The sequence below is a fragment of the Rhamphochromis sp. 'chilingali' genome, assembly GCF_963969265.1.
Source record: "Rhamphochromis sp. 'chilingali' genome assembly, chromosome: 7".
Taxonomy (NCBI): Eukaryota; Metazoa; Chordata; class Actinopteri; order Cichliformes; family Cichlidae; genus Rhamphochromis; species Rhamphochromis sp. 'chilingali'.
The window spans coordinates 38,347,481-38,365,294 of record NC_137934.1 but is presented as its reverse complement, the minus strand read 5'-3'; the positions used below and the strand labels follow the sequence as shown (position 1 = coordinate 38,365,294).

The 17,814-nt window shown below is 41.9% G+C and overlaps 2 protein-coding genes across 14 annotated transcripts in view; both read left to right on the top strand.

Moving 5' to 3' along the window:
• Window positions 1–7,771, top strand: part of nav3 (neuron navigator 3) — a 403,657-nt gene extending 395,886 nt beyond the window's left edge. For all 11 annotated transcript variants that reach the window (XM_080886470.1, XM_080886471.1, XM_080886472.1 and 8 more), the window contains 6 exons: window positions 332–486; window positions 849–920; window positions 1,455–1,651; window positions 1,879–1,997; window positions 2,671–2,874; window positions 4,679–7,771. In XM_080886470.1, the coding sequence (XP_080742596.1) occupies window positions 332–486; window positions 849–920; window positions 1,455–1,651; window positions 1,879–1,997; window positions 2,671–2,874; window positions 4,679–4,798 (867 nt within the window). In that variant the 3' untranslated portion in view covers window positions 4,799–7,771. The remainder of the gene's footprint in view (window positions 1–331; window positions 487–848; window positions 921–1,454; window positions 1,652–1,878; window positions 1,998–2,670; window positions 2,875–4,678) is intronic.
• Window positions 7,772–8,763: 992 nt separating this feature from the next.
• Window positions 8,764–15,410, top strand: LOC308399674 (uncharacterized protein). 3 transcript variants are annotated; one of them, XM_080887038.1, is made up of 8 exons: window positions 8,764–8,967; window positions 9,671–10,645; window positions 11,569–11,743; window positions 11,834–11,926; window positions 12,470–12,565; window positions 12,662–12,772; window positions 13,579–13,702; window positions 13,854–15,410. In XM_080887038.1, the coding sequence occupies exons 3-8, from the start codon at window positions 11,585–11,587 to the stop codon at window positions 15,323–15,325; spliced, it is 2,055 nt and encodes a 684-aa protein (XP_080743164.1). In that variant the 5' UTR covers window positions 8,764–8,967; window positions 9,671–10,645; window positions 11,569–11,584; the 3' UTR covers window positions 15,326–15,410. The 3 variants fall into 3 exon arrangements, with proteins under 3 accessions (XP_080743164.1, XP_080743162.1, XP_080743163.1); XM_080887036.1 differs by having other exon boundaries at window positions 11,541–11,743; XM_080887037.1 differs by having other exon boundaries at window positions 9,671–10,950; window positions 11,541–11,743.
• The last annotated feature ends 2,404 nt before the right edge of the window (window positions 15,411–17,814 follow it).

Genomic DNA, 17,814 nt, shown 5'->3' with positions numbered 1-17,814 from the left:
TAGGTAGCACTATTTAAGCTGCTTTAGCCTGTCCACTGTTGCTGCCCACCTCCTCCTTTCATACTGACCCCATCAATCTGTTGTCATCAATGCCTGCTCCATTTTTGCTGCGTTTACTGAATGCTGTTTCTGACCAGTCACAAGTCATTATAATTCATAATTTAAGCATAAAAGTTTATCCAGAAGGGTAGAAAGGCTATTACATACAGATTTGATAGTGGCGCATGTCATATGGATTTTATACAGAAATATGAGGACTTGTTACATTGCATTTAAAAATTGTCCAATTAGTGTTATATCACAAATGAATTAATATTTTTGTTCTACACAGGACCTGCGTCAGTACCTATCAACCCTGGCTGAGCAGTGTAACTCTGAGGACACGGACACAGAGCTCCCCACTGTGGTCATCCTGGACAACCTCCACCATATCGGCTCCCTCAGCGACATTTTCAATGGCTTTCTCAACTGCAAGTATCACAAATGGTGAGCCAGAAACTTTCCTCTCCTCTATGCTGAAACGCCTTGCAGGGACAAGTCCTACTGTCGCTCACAGCTCTAGTCAGGTCAAGTCCATTTTATTTTCACAGCCTAAATTCAGATGTCACAAGTTTTGCCTCTCAGCATTTTTAGTCTGTTCAGCTTCTGTTCTTGAAAGCTGGATTCAAATATGGGAAGAAAAAACCTTTAATAGGCAAAAGGAAAGAACAGCTTTGTAGCATGCTCGTGCCCACTCAAGTCAAGTTGTAAACTCACTATAATAACATATCTAAATGTTATGTATTAAAAACTCTGCATTTTTCTCTCGGTTAAGCACTCTAAGTAATCGCATGTGTTTGTCTGTCCAGCCCTTACGTTATTGGGACCATGAATCAGGGGGTGTCTTCGTCTCCTAACCTCGAGCTGCATCACAACTTCAGGTTTGACACATTTGGCTCTGTTATTCTTTGTGTAACATTGCTTATTCACTTGTATACCTTACTTTTATTGTGTTGTGTTTAAAAGCTCCTTCAGTTCTCCAAAAGAGAAATGATTTGTACTTTTACTTGTCCTCCTGCCGAGCTTTGGATCTGTTTGGTTGCAATACTCTGTGTCTCAGAGATCATAAATAAATTCTTCCACAGGGAGTGCTCTAATTATGTCTCCTGGATAATTAGCCCTGTTAAATGAGAATTAATAGGCTGTGATGAGTGAGGACCATTTCTGCTTGGCATGTTTGACTAGTTGATGATTGGACAAATACAATATGATTAGAAAGAGATTAACATGAGCCAGAAATTAATTTAATATGACTCTATTATAGTTACACAGAATGGGATCCAAACTGTGATGGAAGAAACGCTATCACATCATGTTTAAACTGAGAGGTTTTGATGAGAAATTTGATTTGATGTTGAGCTGATTGATTTGTTTCTGTGCTTTTGTTTGGCCATTGATCATCTGTCCTATCATAGGTGGGTGCTGTGCACCAACCACACTGAACCAGTCAAAGGTTTCCTGGGGCGCTTCCTACGGCGGAAGCTGATTGAGACAGAGATTGATAAGAATATGCGCAGCAATGACCTGATTAAGATCATTGACTGGATCCCCAAAACCTGGCAGCACCTCAACAGCTTCCTGGAGGCACACAGCTCCTCCGATGTTACCATAGGTCAGGTGTCACACACACAAACAAAAACACACACACTAGTGTGTGTGCTGTTTGTCTAACACTGAAATCTCTGTTGTGCCTTATTTTAGCTCTTATCTGTCTCAGTGCACAGTAATATAAAGTTTTTCTGTATGTCGTCTCTTCGGCAGCTCATTAGTTTTAACTGTGCACCATGTCACTGATCTTTGCTTCACTCATCATCCTCTTTCTCTTTTTTGTCCCTACAGGCCCTCGTCTGTTCCTGTCCTGTCCCATGGATGTAGAGGGTTCTCGGGTTTGGTTCACTGACCTGTGGAACTACTCCCTGGTGCCCTACCTGCTGGAGGCTGTCAGGGAAGGACTGCAGGTAGGACCTGATAAAACATAACTGTGTGGTTTCACCAATAAATCTTTTTACAGCATAATGCTAGAAATAAAAAAAGAACATTAAAGTGACACATTTTTTCAGGTTAGTATATAACAGCATCTAATAAAATCCAAACAAAAGGAAGTATGCAGTAAAATAAAGCCTTAACACATCTGCACTGCTGCCTCATTAACTGCACAAGTTTTAATGTGTGCCATTGTCTGTGTGAATGAATGCTGGCTGCTACTGTGAGAGAAAATGCTGAGATCAAATTTCAACATTTTTAACCCTGCATAACAGGATTTTAGCAGTATTTCTATTACAAAGGACACATTAGTCCAGATGAAATTAGCGGTGTTAAAACACTTCTACGCTTTTACTTTCATCTAAGGGGGTTCTCGTTCTGCCGGACCATTTTGTCATGCACCATAGGGCTGGCATGAATGTTAAAATGGCATGAGACGAGAAATAAAACTGAGAAAGAAATTATCATCACCACAGTGTCTGATTTTTATGTCACTTCACACAATGCTAAAAAAAATTGTAGGTTAGAGTGGCAAACTGTTTTAGTCTCTGTGACCATAAATTTTTACCATCATAAGATTAGAACAACAGTGTTTTATTAAAAAAGAAAGCTTGATTGACCTCTCTCCCTTTTCTGCCTTTCTTGCAGCTGTACGGCAAAAGAGCTGCATGGGAAGATCCATCCAAGTGGGTGAATGACACATATCCATGGAACGCCGCCTCACTGCAGCAGGACGGGCAGTCGCTGCTCCAGCTGAGGCCGGAGGACGTGGGATATGATGGATACAGCTCGTCCAAGGAGGGCGCCTCATCCAAGCAAGTGTCTCAGAGTGACACTGAGGGAGACCCACTGGTGAGGAACAAAAGACAAAGGATGTTCTCAGAGTTTTTTAAGTGACTAAGAATTAAAAGAGCAAACATGAATGCTGAGAAAGCTGATGGAGCAAGTTCTTTGTAGAGCATGAATGTTCACGTCAATGCTGCGGGCCACTGCTCAGGCAGTGTTTGGGTGTTGTTGACGTGGCCTTATAAAGAGGTACAGACTCATGGGACTGAAAATTATTACCAGCGGCTGTTGATAACCTGCAGGTTGCATTTTGTCAATACTTGATTTCTAACAAATGAATGAACACGTCGTTTACATTGGCACCAGAACAAAATGAAAATGAAAAAAGCTAAGTGGGCTGATGGCATCGATGCTGACGCTGGTGTTGGTATCAGATCAATGCCATCATAGCAGTATCGATACTTTATTTCTGTCCTGTAAGTACAGAAAAATATTTTTTGGGAAATGAAAAAATACACCTCAGACATGCACTATGGAAAATGCTTTTTTTCCTGTTTTATTTATTTTATTCTATTTTATTTATAGCCCATATGTATATTATGACAATATGTTTGCATTTGTTTACTGATGATGTAACTTATTTATAAATCATGACAAACTGCTGTCTCTAAGCTGTATGAGTTAAAAGTATCAGTGTCAGTAGTAGCCATACTGGTCCTGGATCTACTTGGTATCAGACTGATACTATTTGCAGTACCACACAGCACTATTAGAAAAGAAGGACAGGTTGAGAAGAGAATGCTCCTCAGTACCACAGTGACCCACCCACACACACACCAGATGCTTAACGTGACGGAGGGTTGGAAGACGAGGCAGGAAATGGTGGAAAGAGAGAATTCATCATCATTATTGCAGCCCAAAAGGATATAAAGACTAGTCACCCAAAATCAACTGGCTTGATTTAATAAATGTGTGTGTGTGTCCACGTGTGAGCATTTGGAGCGCAGGTGTCATTTCAGGAACACTTGAAGTGACGCGCCAGATGCAGCAACACTCCTGCATTATTTAGACCATTAGCTCTATTGCAGGGATGAAAAGTGCTGCTGTTTTATTGCGGGCTATTTAGCACAAGGTTTTCTGTCTTTTTTTAAGAACATGGAGAATATAAACAGAGAAGGTTTGAGGGTCACTGCATTGAGGTGTTGGAAGTTAGCAGTTGTTCATTCCTTTGTGAAAATGGAAAATACAGTCAAAGAAAGAGTAGATCACATTAGTAATGATTCCAATGAATACCCAACCTTTGAAAATATTATGTTGTATTAGGTGAAAGGTCAGACTGCCAGTCTGCTTCCAGTATCTTTTGCACAAGAGTCACACTGCACACATCTTTGGGTTTTAATCTCAGATACGAACCTGTAATGTTTCATAACTTCATCTTGCACATTTGCAATGCTATGGTGTCTACAAACACTATGTGTACTATGTGCCACCTTTGTGGTAGTTACCATTACAGTATCTCTTGAGCACATTTTGCCATGGTAATGGAGACTGACTCACAAGGTATAAAATAAAAACAGGAGCCACAAGCTTAGAGTTGCGTAAAATTCTTGATTGATTTTGTGAAATCTGCTTTTGAATATTAGCAACAGTAAATCCTAACTGTAGTAATCATTTGGAGAGTCCTCAGATTTATCTTGTAAACTCTTGGCAAATGTGCTGATCACCAGGGTAGGAATTATCACACTCATCAGAGCACGATCAAACCTATACGCCAACAGTAGAGCCCTGCTAAAGTTATGAAATGCTGAGGTTTTCCTGCTTTGAGTGTCTCTAGTTTTCCATTCCATTCTAACTCTGCATTATGTTGCAGATGAACATGCTGCTACGGCTGCAGGAGGCAGCAAACTACTCCAGCACGCAGAGCTGCGACAGTGACAGCACCAGTCACCATGACGACCAGCTAGACTCTTCACTGGAGTCAGCACTATGAGAGCAAGAGATACTGATCCCCTAACCCGCACCCCTTGGACCTCCCAGAACCTGGGAACTATCAAACCCCCATCACTACCGGACACCCCTATAGTTAGCAAATGATATATGAAAAGTTTTATTATCCAAAATGATTTACCCAACATTTGAGAGAGAAAAAAGCCTATTTTTACACAGCGATGGTGCAATATTAAATCAGATTATTTTATGTCTTAAAGATGTGTCTTCAACTTGGTCCCCGGTGATCAAAAAGGTAAACGACAATATGCGTAAGATCGAATCTATTTTACTGACATCGGATAGTGTTCGCCAGTCATTTTTAATGGATGTGTAACATTTGCAGAATACAACTTTTCATATATATTATAGGTTTTAGTGTGTCTGATAAGGAACATCACACTTTGTTCACACTTTTCATTTTGGGTGTGAGAAAATGAAAGAAGTTCAGCGTGATCAAACTGGATTTTTTGTTATCTAGTTATATTTTCAGGTGTTTACATTTAGGGTCGGGTTTTGTTGTGTATGTCTTTCCTTGTTTACAGAGGTGCTTCTCACAGACACACACTCAAATGAATGCACTTGCACACAGGCAGCAGGAGGAGACTCTCTGTTAATGAAAGCTTTTAAAAGTTCAGGCCATCATTTAATCTACAGTCCAGCCTGCCACAGTGTCCTTGAGCAAAGTACCATATCTCCACTTCTGACTACCCTGATCTCTTACACTATCTTTCAGGTGATGTAATGCTCTCTAGTGGCCACAGGCTGTTTTACATCCATTGTGTTTACACACAAATCATCAGGTTTCAGTAAAAGTTATTTATGGTCAACCAAACCTGCTCCTTACTGGGTAGATTTTGTTCACCGCTGTACCATTTTTAAAAAAATATCTTTGCTTTTTGTGAACATGACGAGGGTGTAGCTAATATTGGAGCATACTAACACACTCTGCTGCCCTCAGCTCAGTCACTAGTTGAGCCTCGTGGTGCTGGTCTCCTGCCCTGAACGTTGTCGGCGTCAGGCACTGCCAAGCCGCTCCTCGCCCCCCCCTCCATGCCGACAACAAGCACAACGAAAGCGCATTGTCTGTGTGTGTGTGTGTGTGTGTGATCCAGTCTCACTACTACTGTGAAGAAAAAAATTGAAAAGTGCCAACGTTTCGTTTCGATTTGACTGCCAAATGTAAACACAATGCATGGTTGTAGAAGTCTACATTACGCTGTTCTTGGCCTGCTGTCAATGTTTGGATGAAATGTACCGTGAAGAGAGCAGACAGCGCCCTCTGTGGATTGTAACAGGAGTAACCAGGTATTTTTGGCAGTCTGCACAGGGTTTGGTGCAATGTAGGCTGACCCTGAGTTCAGTAATACCTAACAGAGTAGCGTGGTATTCTGCGGCCCTCATTAGAAATTCTTTTTTGACATGTGCTTCGGTTTCTACCCGTGAGGTACCCGAAAGGAATCCAAATTGTCGCATCCGTATACAAGTTAACCAGATCAGTCAAAGAGCTGAATAGGGGAACAATGATATTGGTGCTTTCTCCACTGCCTTAAATGTTCAAAAGTTTTTTTTCAAGCATCTTCTGGTGAGAAGACGAGATAGTATTGATATGCTTCCTGCTATGTCAAAGATGCTGCTTGCAGTGGGACAAACAGCCACTTTTGTTTGTTTTCCCTCCCTTTCCCTCTAAAGCACCCTTTCTCCTTTCTGACAGTTAGATTATAAAAGAGTGAATAGTGTATTTGAATTTGACCAATATTGTATGAACATTTAAAAAAGTATATAATAGAGGGGTTGGGATATTTTTTTAAGTTGTTGTTTTGTGCCCAGTTGAGCTGGGCTCACTTGAACTGATAGGAGCACAACCAAACTGTTTCAGGTGTTCTTGCCTGATGAGCATGTCTTGAACCTTTTTAAAGGGGATGCATTATGAGGAGACCTTTACCTTTATGTATGCGTGTATTGGACGGAAGCCATTTAGATTTTTGATTGTCCTCTCTTTGTTTATCGAGTGGGTTGGTTTTGCACACTTTGAGGTTGGGTTGGGTTGTAAATACTTAAGTCTTGCACAGTGAATCAAAGATGCATTCTGCCCTGTCGATGTTCCAATATGCTTAACCCGCCGAATAAATTATTGTACTTTGAAAACAGAGAGAAAAAAAAAGAAATGCAAAATTTAACACGCTGTCAGAAACAGGTGTGTGTCTTGTGGTGATTGGATGTTGTGCCTATGCAGGAGGCATACAGTGTACAGTAAGAAACAGCTTTTTTTTAACTCACTAAAATCACAAAAGGAGAAGAAAAAAAATAGGCTCTTACTCCAGTATTCCTCATCCTGCCATAATATTTCTGGATCTTAGGAATCCCAGTTGTTCATTAGAAACACTTCCCCTCTGGACATTTTAACTGAAGCTTACCGCCATGTTAGGCTTGCTAGTTGGCCGAGGCACCGAAGCTGATCTGACACCGTACTGTAAACATTTACCAACAACCAACAGGTGCTACTGGTCAGAGCTCACCAGAGACCAAGAAGTCATGTTGTCACAACCTCAGGACAATTCTATCCTCTACAATCCTACCTGTGTTCAGCTTCACGCGTGTCTCCGCAGCCAAGTTGTTGATGGGCCGCACATTCTTTTGGCAAAGGGGTGTAGTTGCATGCTAAAGGGGTGGTTGCTCCTTACCTAGACTTACACCCGCATATCAAACCTATCTACACTCCTGTTAACAGTGTACACCATGGTGACATTTTCCCCACTTAACACTTTGCAGTTACATCTCAGTTGAAAACCATAGCATTTACTCTGGTTTGAGAGAACGTTTTCTTCTTTTTGGGTGAAACATTTGTCCTTAAATGTTTTATATTTTGTACATTTGTATGTAACATATCATGTAAATAGACAGAGACAGTGATTTACCTCATCTGGAGGATTTTGTAGTCTTTGTAAAGCCCTAATAAATGGTATTTGGTGTCACACAGGCAAAAACGGTCTTTTGTGTTCATTTTATTTTATTCATGTCTCTTAGAATGATAAGAATTAAAAGAAAAATATAAATAAAAAAAACATGTTCAAGTGAAAGTAAGGAATATGAAACACATTTTACTTAGAATCAGATCAGTATATACTAATTCCAACAAAGATGGTGCTAGATGTGGCATTAACTCAAGAGTTTTACATGCAGGACGTTCTGCTGATGATATCAATTGCGTGTATGTTATATGCTTTGGATGCAGTCTGGAGTTTGGTTTGTAGGAAGAGTTTTTACAGTCCAATACAAAAGATGCACCTAACAAGATTATAAGATGACAACTATGGAATGATTCTTATATAGCACTTTTCTACTGTCCCAGAGTACTGACGGCGCTCTATACAACATGCCACATTCACCCATTTACACAACCACTTTCACTGTACTTAGTGCTACTACATTCACACTCCGATGGATGAATTGGAGAGCAACTTGGGGTTAGTATTTTGCCCAAGGATACTTGACATGCAGACTGGAGGAGCCAATGATCGAACCACCAGCCTTCCAATCAGTAGGTGACCTGCTCCACCTCCTGAGCTACAGCCACCCTGAAACTGAGAAGGATTTTTCAGTTTCTGGTGTGTCAAAGAAGGCCAGAGAAGTAACATGCTTATAATTAGGTGCTGTCCATTGAAAATATAATTGATTGAATGTCACAAATATTAGCTGTAAGAGTGCAGTAAAACTAGGTGAAAATACCATGTCACAGACTATATATTAAACAATTCATGTCACCCGACCAGTCACATGAGGTGGCCTAATCCTAAAATGTTTGTGATTTTTTTTTTTAGCATCTAGCGCTTGCTATATGAAATACATTGTTCAAAGGGGGGGAAACAGATCTATACACGCAGGAGTAGACGAAATGAGGTGATAATATTCAGTAACCAATCGTTGTTGCAAAGGTGTGATTTTATTTTGAAGGATTATCGTGTTCTCTTCCAGGAGCGCGAGACTGAAGCCATAGCAAACATGGCACCCGGCACGACTCCTGTAACGGAGTCAGAGGAAGATCTTAAAATCTTTAAATCTAAAGGAGCTCCGATATCTTTACCGAAACATTCCTACTGGTTTGACTTCTGGGCTTTCGTGGTCTTTGATTTCGTGTTATTCCTCGTCGTGTATTTCTTAGTCCCTTAAAAGGTAAGAATGAGTGCGCGTGGAAGTTTCCAGCTAAAAGTGGGTGGCTACGGATGTTATCTAACTTTTTTTGTCCCACAGCTGCCGAGCCTGATATAAAAATGGGATTTAAATAGCGCTAATTTGAAACAAACAGTTTTAAAGTTAGTATTGATGCAGCTGTATCATAAATACCATTCTGAGAGCTCATATTCAGTGGTTAGCCAGCTGGTATCAAGATTCAAGATCACTTCCTTGGATCTAGTATTAGCTATGCAACGTTTGCCTGAAAGGTCTTCAATTTACAATGTAAATTGTACTATTTTTAAGAATTTACACTCTACACTTCCTGTGTAGGGTGGGCCGTTATCGCTCTAGAAAAGTCATGTGCCTGTCTTCGCTAATTTTGATGCAATAATTTAACGTCATGCTTTTATGTGCTTTTCGAAGTGCATGATACGAGATATCCGGTGTAGAAGCGCAGTGACTTTTCCCCGTTACTAATTTTCTTCTGTTATCGGCTCCTCGTTTTGTCCAATCAGCCCTCCATATCCAAAATCTATTTCTATTACTGCTACACTGAGACACGAACAGCTAATTCTCCAGTTTGAGATGCTGGAAATGTTATTGATTAGAATGTATAGATGTATATATGTAGTATTTGTGATTATGCATTTGTGTTCCCTGTGTTAGAACTTTGTTTTCAAAGTACTTCTCTTTGTTAAAGGTTGGTTCCAGGACTTTGGAGCTTGAAGATGCAGAGTGCTCGCCCTGCCCTGCCCTTGGAAATGCTAACCCTGCTTTGAATCTAACACCATGTGATTGGATGTCGTACATCATTTGGCTGCATAACAAACATCTGAACTACAGAGCTGCTGTGACTGGACTATCCTCTTTAATGCGTGGAATCAGTTTTTCTGTGGGGGCGAGAAACATTTCAAGTGCTGTATTGTTGAAAAGTCACAATGATGTCATCAGGACTTACAAAATGCTTTGACCAGAAAGTTACTAAGACACTTTAAGTGTTGTTACTGTCAGTTGTTAAGTAGTTTTATTAACCCATGTTTTATTAATAATGTTTAATTTTCTGGCTTCTTCCTAGTGTTTTGGTTTTGTTTCCATGTTTTCCTGATCATCACCTGTAAATAAATCTGACATCTCCAAATGAATGTATTGTCATATCAAGCTATGCGATCAATAGGTGTGGGACCCATATGGACACCAGAAGATTAGCGTCCACCTTCACAATGCTGTGTTGGGAGAAATACTAGAATGCCAAAGTCATGGAAATTTGCACTTGGAAAACACTTCAAATAAAGTTTTTTGTCTACTTGGTAAATTACAACATTCTGTTATCTGTTGGATGAACTTCTCATTTATCAGCATCACATCTGTTATTAGGATCTGAGTTCAGTGTTAGGTTCTTATACCACTGGCAGTGACTGCACTTTTGAGACCCATAAAGCGCAACTGTTTAGCTAATGACTTAAATGTTTTGAATTAACCGGGGCTGCTTTTTTTTTTCTTTACACTTTTGGGCACTTGTTAATGCTTTTATTTTGGAAATCACACATTGGCCCACGTGTTTCCGCTTTGCGTTAGGGCTAATAGCAAATTAATTGCTGGTTGCAGCTTTCTAGTGACTTTTTTAAAGGAATTCGTGTAGTTTGCGTTATGGAAAGCGGTCCAGTTGAGAGCACAGGTCCGTGTCACAGCAGCGTTCATTGGTACCGCGAGCCAGGCCGCCCGTGTGTGCGCGTTAGCTCCTCGCCGCGGCTAAATGCAGTGATTCTAGTTAGCTATGCTAATGTAAACATGGAAAACTTAATGGGTTAACCGTTAATACTTAGGTTCATACAATATGTTCACTGTATTCGTGTTGTTTTTTTAAGTAAATTTGTTCTTAGTGTTATGATTTTAAGTTAGTTAATCTGTTTTTAGCTAATTTAACTGGGCTATATTCAAATACTGTTCAACATGACTAAATTTCTATTTCTGATATATTGTGTGAGTAATTAAATATACTTTCAATAAATGGCAACATTAAGCTATCTTGGAAATGTTTGTAAATATTTTGAAATAACTGGGAATTTTTAATCGATTGCTTGTAATATGTGGCCATAAATTCACCTGAGTCCCAATTATAGAAACAGTACTTTTGTACTCTCAAAAGGTTATTGGACTGTTTTGCCAACAAGTTCAACTTTTATCTCGAAAAGCAGGTTGGATGTTTTATATTATTTTTTGCAATCCCGACATGTGTTACAGTGCTGCTTTGGAGAGCAGTGTTTTAATCTAGGCAGCACCCTGAAAAACACCCATTTTTTCCCACCTTCATGCATCTCTCTGATGTTTCTTTAAGTTCCTGTGAAATATTTTGTTGAGGCTTACGTGGCTCACAACGTCTTGAGAAGACTAGACTTCATCTATACCCACAGTAGCTTAGCAGCACCTGTGCACCAGCGGGTTCACAGATGATTTTCTTGTAACTTTGTCTCTTGGTGCTAAATTATAAAGATGGTTTGCCGAGCTGTCACAAGAGGACATCTGACTTTCCAAAAAAGACATAACTCTGTCCACTGTGTGTGTTTAATCAGATATATTCCTGCCGTTGTCATCCCTAAGACTGCTGATCCCTCCTATGCGGCTGATTTCTGCAGCCATGTGGCAGGTGGCTCAACGGAGGGATGTTCTCGACTATGAAAAGCTTGATGAATTTGTGACACTGGTCACAGAATCAGTTCCGGACCTGCTCAATCCGAAGCAACGAGGAAAACTGCTGCTTCGGCTGCGAGCCAGAGTGAGTCAGTAGGTGCACAGAAATGCATTCCACTCCACAAGTGGGTAATCCAGTGACAGTAGCTGAATGAATACCTTCCTGTTGCTTCAGGTTATACTTGAGCTGTGCAGAAATGAGGAAACAGCCAACATCCTGTGTGTACAGCCTCACCTAGAGCGAATCCACCCACCGGGATACACAGGAGTAAGTGTTAGCACCATTTTGAACAAGTCCAAAGTCCAGGTCCAAAGTTGTGTTACTGTTAAAAGTTCAGTGAGTGAAGACCTTGCAGAGGAAACATTTCATCTGAACTCACCTCTAAATCCAGCATCAGAAGTCTGATAACAAACTGTGAAAGGCGATACATTTTGGAAACAGGCGTAGTCTGTTGGTAGAGTTAAAATAGAGCTTTCTGAATGCAATGAGCAAAGCTGCGTTCAGAGACAACATATTTTATCAGTATTACCAGTAATGTAGCTGCGGTGGATTGATCACATTCAGGGCTTGTGTTGCTGTTAGTGTCATGTGGAACGTTTTACTGGTTGTGAGAGGTATGGATTAGTTTAATCTGCATATTCTGTAGAGAGGGAGAATGGCTTCTAAAACAGAATAATGATTCTAATCACCCATTAAATATGCAGTGGATGATCAAATATAAATGTTAGCTTTCCAAGATCATTTTTCATCCTTTATCATTATTGTTGGTCTGATAGTGACAAAGATCTCAGTTGTAATGATTTCTTTCAGAGTGGGGATGCAGAGGTGGATGCAGAAGAGGCCATCTTTGTGGAGCTAACCCAAACACTCCTGAAAGACCCAGCAGAGAGGGAACATTTTTACCAGGCAAATGCTCTTAGATGTAGCCAATCCATGTATTTCTTATCTTCTTCCTTTTAACTTTTTTTTGTATTACTAGCTGTTAATGTTTGTTCTTCTCAGGAGGTTTTCCCCACAGAATATGGCCTCAGCTATGATGCGGACATGCAGCTGCTTGTGTGGGAGTTTCTCTCCAAATTAGAAAGACTTCTGCCGGTGCCAGACCTCGGTCAGGTAGGCCTACGTGAAAGCGTAATATTGGCCATATAAGATTCATTATTATTATAAAATGCTGTTCTATACATCAAACACTGTTGAATGGTTGGGCAGCAGTCACCAAAGGTACTGAAGATGAGTAACAGTATTAGTAGTTTGTGCATGTAGTATTAAAGATATACATACATTTTTCCTATCTTTAGCCTTTTCAGTGTTTGTTTTTTCTTCTTAGTTTTCAACTACTCAGCAGTTAATCAAGTATTTTTTTTCATTGTTTGGTCGATTAAGAAATTAATTACCAGGAACCTCCCTGATTTTCACCAGCATTCACTGGATTTTACACGTTTGAATTTGTACCCACAGGGTGAAAACTGTCAGTGCACAGCTCTGCTGTAAAAGTGTTGCATTTAGTTGCAGTTGGCTGATTGTTAGTAGGACTGTGTCTTCACTCAGTACTCCCCAAGACTTCACTGACTCACCTTAATGAATATCACATTGAAGGATTACTGTTTTAACACACTGTGATCCTTCAACAAAGATCCAGTCTGTAAGTAAACAGGGACAGAACAGGTTTCCCAAGAAGCCAGGTAAAAAACCAACAGCCAGAGTGAAAGCAGTCCAGTGATACATGAGAAAATGATCTTGAAGGTGAGATTGGGCAAATTTCAATCAGATAAAGTTATTTTATTTTAGTGAGCTGGTTCCCGAGACTATTTGGTCACGTCTCATATTTAATCACCATTCCCCCTCCTTCTCTTCAAAACAGTTGTCTTTTGGAATTTAAACTTCTTCAGACTGAATCTTTTTTTTCCATAATCAAACAGACTGTTTCCTGGCTTACCTCTGCCCCCTCTGTGCTGAAGGACTGCTTGCAGGTGTTCTCCAATCCCAGTGACCTCAAGTCTCTCCTGCAACACCACAAATGCCTTGAGCACCTCAGCACCCAAGGTAAATCAGTTAGTCACTTTAAAGCTGTTCAAGGTTTGCTGTCTCACTTTTAATAACTGTCATTTAAAGTTTTAGATGAGGCATCTACACTTTAAGGTGAGTTTTTCTCTCTTTTTTTGTTGCACATTTTAACTTTTGTGTTTCTCTGTAGGCACCACAGTGGAGATGTCCACCCAGGTCTTTGCCTGCTCAGAGTGTCCCTTCTTCCACATGCAAGAGTCCTACCTGCTGCAGCACATTGAGCACAGCCATCCTGAACAATACGCCAAACTCCAGAGGGCTGCACAGACATGTGAGACCCCCAAGAAGACGTTCCCTCCTGAGTTCCCAAAGCCCTTCCCCATCCACAACAGGCCCGACCCACACACATGCCAGGAGTGCGGCAAAACGTTCACGCGGGTCTCGGACGTGACTCGTCACCAGCGGACCCACACGGGCGAGCGCCCGTACACCTGTGAGGAGTGTCGGAAGGGCTTCAAGAACTCTTGGGATCTGACCAGACATCAGCGCATCCACACTGGAGAGCGCCCCTTCCTTTGCTCTCATTGTGGCAAACGGTTCACTCAGATGGGGCTGCTCAAACTGCATTCTGAGCGAACAGCTTGTGGCCAGACCTGCAACCCTCAGCTAGACCTAACAACAGAGGTGGTGGTGACAGAGGTGGTGTCAGAGAAGGGGGGCGGTCAGTATAAATGCCAGAAATGTGGTGAGAGCTTTAGCAGCATCCTGGATCGACTGAGGCACAGGCAGAGGCACATCGTAAGGCGTCAGTACAAATGTCCCATGTGTGAGAAGATCTACGGCCGAGCCTCGGACCTGAAGAGACACCAGATGAAGCACACAGGTGAGCGGCCATTTCCATGCAAGTGCGGGAAAAGCTTCACCCACATGTGGCTTCTGAATAAGCACCAGCAGACCCACAGCAGAGAGCGTCCCCACCCCTGTGCAGAGTGCGGAAAGAGCTTCACGCAGCTTCAGATCCTTAACAGGCACCTCCTGACTCACAATGGCCAGCGGCCTTTCCAGTGCTCATACTGTGAGAAGAGCTTCACCCAGCTGGCCAGCCTCACACGCCACGAGAGAATCCACACAGGGGAGCGGCCATACCTCTGCACCACCTGCCAGAAGTCCTTTCTCACTCACGGAGAGCTTGTGAGGCACCAGCGCATCCACAGCAACTTCCGGCCCTTCAGCTGTCCTCAGTGCCCGAAGAGCTTTAAAACCAAGCGCGCTCAGAGTGAACACTTCCACAGCCACATAGGCGAGCACCCGTTCGAATGCGGCCGCTGCGGAAAGAGGTTCTCCAAGTCCACCTCGCTCGTCCGACATAACCTAACTCACACGGGGGAGCGACCACACTCATGCTCCCAGTGTGGGAAAACCTTCCTGACCTCTGGGGAGCTGCTCCTGCACAAACGCACACACACTGGAGAGAGGCCGTACCCTTGCTCTTACTGTGAGAGGAGGTTCAGGTGCTCATCAGACCTCAACATACACGTACGGACTCACACCGGCGAGAAGCCACACAGCTGCGCATTCTGTAAGAAGGGCTTCTGTACGTCTACGAGGCTGAAGAGACACATGCGCACACACTCAGAGAAGGTGGATTTATTGAGTCCTTGAGCTATTGGGAGAAAATCACTTCGTTGCTCCAACATAACTGTTGTCATTTAAAATAAAAAGAGCCTTAAATTAGTTCACTGTGTGTATTTTTTTGTTTTGTTTTTTAGCACTATATTACTGTGTTTGTGCCAGGGGAGCGGATCTTTGCTGCGGACCAATTTTTGGCGCAACGTGTTTTGGGGTTTGAAAGCCACAGATAGGCAGTATTTTGAGAAAATGTATGTCAGCTGTTCCAATACTCATCACACATAAGATCACTAAGGGTTTTTGCCTACGTTGTCCTCCTCCTCTCCTGGATTGCCTGGAGCTTTCTTTAAGTGTCTTCCCAGCTTTGACAAATGGCCAGCTGGAATAACCACATTTACTCAGGGCCTTTTTGACATGGTGTTCTTCTGCTTTCCTGGCCGCTCTGTCTGTGGGGATGGTCCTGAAACATGTTTCCCACTGATGCCACTACATGGAGGATTTATGGATTTATGTTTTGGCTTATCAAGAAAACCATTTGTAATCTTTAAAAGCACAGAAGCAGAGAGCAAAAAAAGTGTAACATCTGAATTACAGAAAAGAGGAGGATGGCTAAAGAAATTTGAATGAGGTACAGAAAGGGAAGTTACAAAAGTGGAAGAATCTGGAAGAAGGATCTTGAAGACAGATTTTTTTTTTTTTGTTAGATGAAACCACTGGCACAGGATGAGGACTGCATCCAGTGTGAGCTTGTGTTAAATTACTGTGTTGTTAGTGTTTTACATGTTGATTAACTCATCCATCTGTGTAAATATCACTGGAGCAGAATAATAGATTACAGATCATCTTGTAGGATGTTAGCAGTCCGCTCAAGCTGGACATCATCTATACATTGTCTCTAAAGGTACATCAGCAGTGACTGCTCTGATATTTTGGCTCATCACATTGAATTAAAGATTAAACACGAAGTCAGTGTGCTGAATATCACACTGAAGCAGGCTTTAAATGTTTGCTTTACAGCCCAGTCTTAGACCCTCCTGTTTGTTGGATAGCTAAGTCTGGAATATTTTTTATTCTGTAGCAGCATATTCATGACAGTGAACTGTGTTATTTTGATTGTGCTTTAAATAACTTGTAGAGGTCTAAAGAGAGACAAAACATGTAGTTCAAAAGGAAAAAGAAAGCTTGGGCAAGACGCTTTACCCTACTGGTGTTGGTCAGAGAGGCCGATGGCACGATATGGCAGCCTCGCTTCTGACAGTCTGCCCCAGGGCAGCTGTGGCTACAACTGTGGTTTGCCTGCACTAGTGCGTGAATGAATAGTGGAATTGTGAAGCGCTTTGGGTGCCTAGAAAAGTGCTATATACAGTGGCTTGCAAAAGTATTCGGCCCCCTTGAACTTTCCCACATTTTGTCACATTACAGCCACAAACATGAATCAATTTTATTGGAATTCCACATGAAAGACCAACACAAAGTGGTGCACACGTGAGAAGTGGAACGAAAATACATGATTCCAAAAATTTTTTACAAATAAATAACTGAAAAGTGGGGTGTGCATAATTATTCAGCCCCCTTTGGTCTGAGTGCAGTCAGTTGCCCATAGATGTTGCCTGATGAGTGCTAATGACTAGAGTGCACCTGTGTGCATCTAATGTCAGTACAAATACAGTTGCTCTGTGACGGCCTTAGAGGTTGTCTAAGAGAATATTGGGAGCAACAACACCATGAAGTCCAAAGAACACACCAGACAGGTCAGGGATAAAGTTATTGAGAAATTTAAAGCAAGCTTAGGCTACAAAAAGATTTCCCAAGCCTTGAACATCCCACGGAGCACTGTCCAAGCAATCATTCAGAAATGGAAGGAGTATGGCACAACTGTAAACCTACCAAGACAAGGCCGTCCACCTAAACTCACAGGCTGAACAAGGAGAGCGCTGATCAGAAATGCAGCCAAGAGGCCCATGGTGACTCTGGACGAGCTGCAGAGATCTACAGCTCAGGTGGGGGAATCTGTCCATAGGACAACTATTAGTCGTGCACTGCACAAAGTTGGCCTTTATGGAAGAGTGGCAAGAAGAAAGCCACTGTTAACAGAAAACCATAAGAAGTCCCGTTTGCAGTTTGCCACAAGCCATGTGGGGGATACAGCAAACATGTGGAAGAAGGTGCTCTGGTCAGATGAGACCAAAATGGAACCTTTTGGCCAAAATGCAAAACACTATGTGTGGTGGAAAACTAACACTGCACATCACTCTGAACACACCATCCCCACTGTCAAATATGGTGGTGGCTGCATCATGCTCTGGGGGCGCTTCTCTTCAGCAGGGACAGGGAAGCTGGTCAGAGTTGATGGGAAGATGGATGGAGCCAAATACAGGGCAATCTTGGAAGAAAACCTCTTGGAGTCTGCAAAAGACTTGAGACTGGGGCGGAGGTTCACCTTCCAGCAGGACAACGACTCTAAACATAAAGCCAGGACAACAATGGAATGGTTTAAAACAAAACATATCCATGTGTTAGAA

Excerpts from the sequence above, each read along its gene's own strand:
- LOC308399674 (XM_080887036.1), top strand. The coding sequence starts at position 10,618 with ATGGAAAGCGGTCCAGTTGAGAGCACAG. Across the intron at positions 11,744-11,833 it reads TGCTTCGGCTGCGAGCCAGA|GTTATACTTGAGCTGTGCAG; the intron begins GTGAGTCAGTAG and ends CTGTTGCTTCAG. Across the intron at positions 11,927-12,469 it reads ACCCACCGGGATACACAGGA|AGTGGGGATGCAGAGGTGGA; the intron begins GTAAGTGTTAGC and ends GATTTCTTTCAG.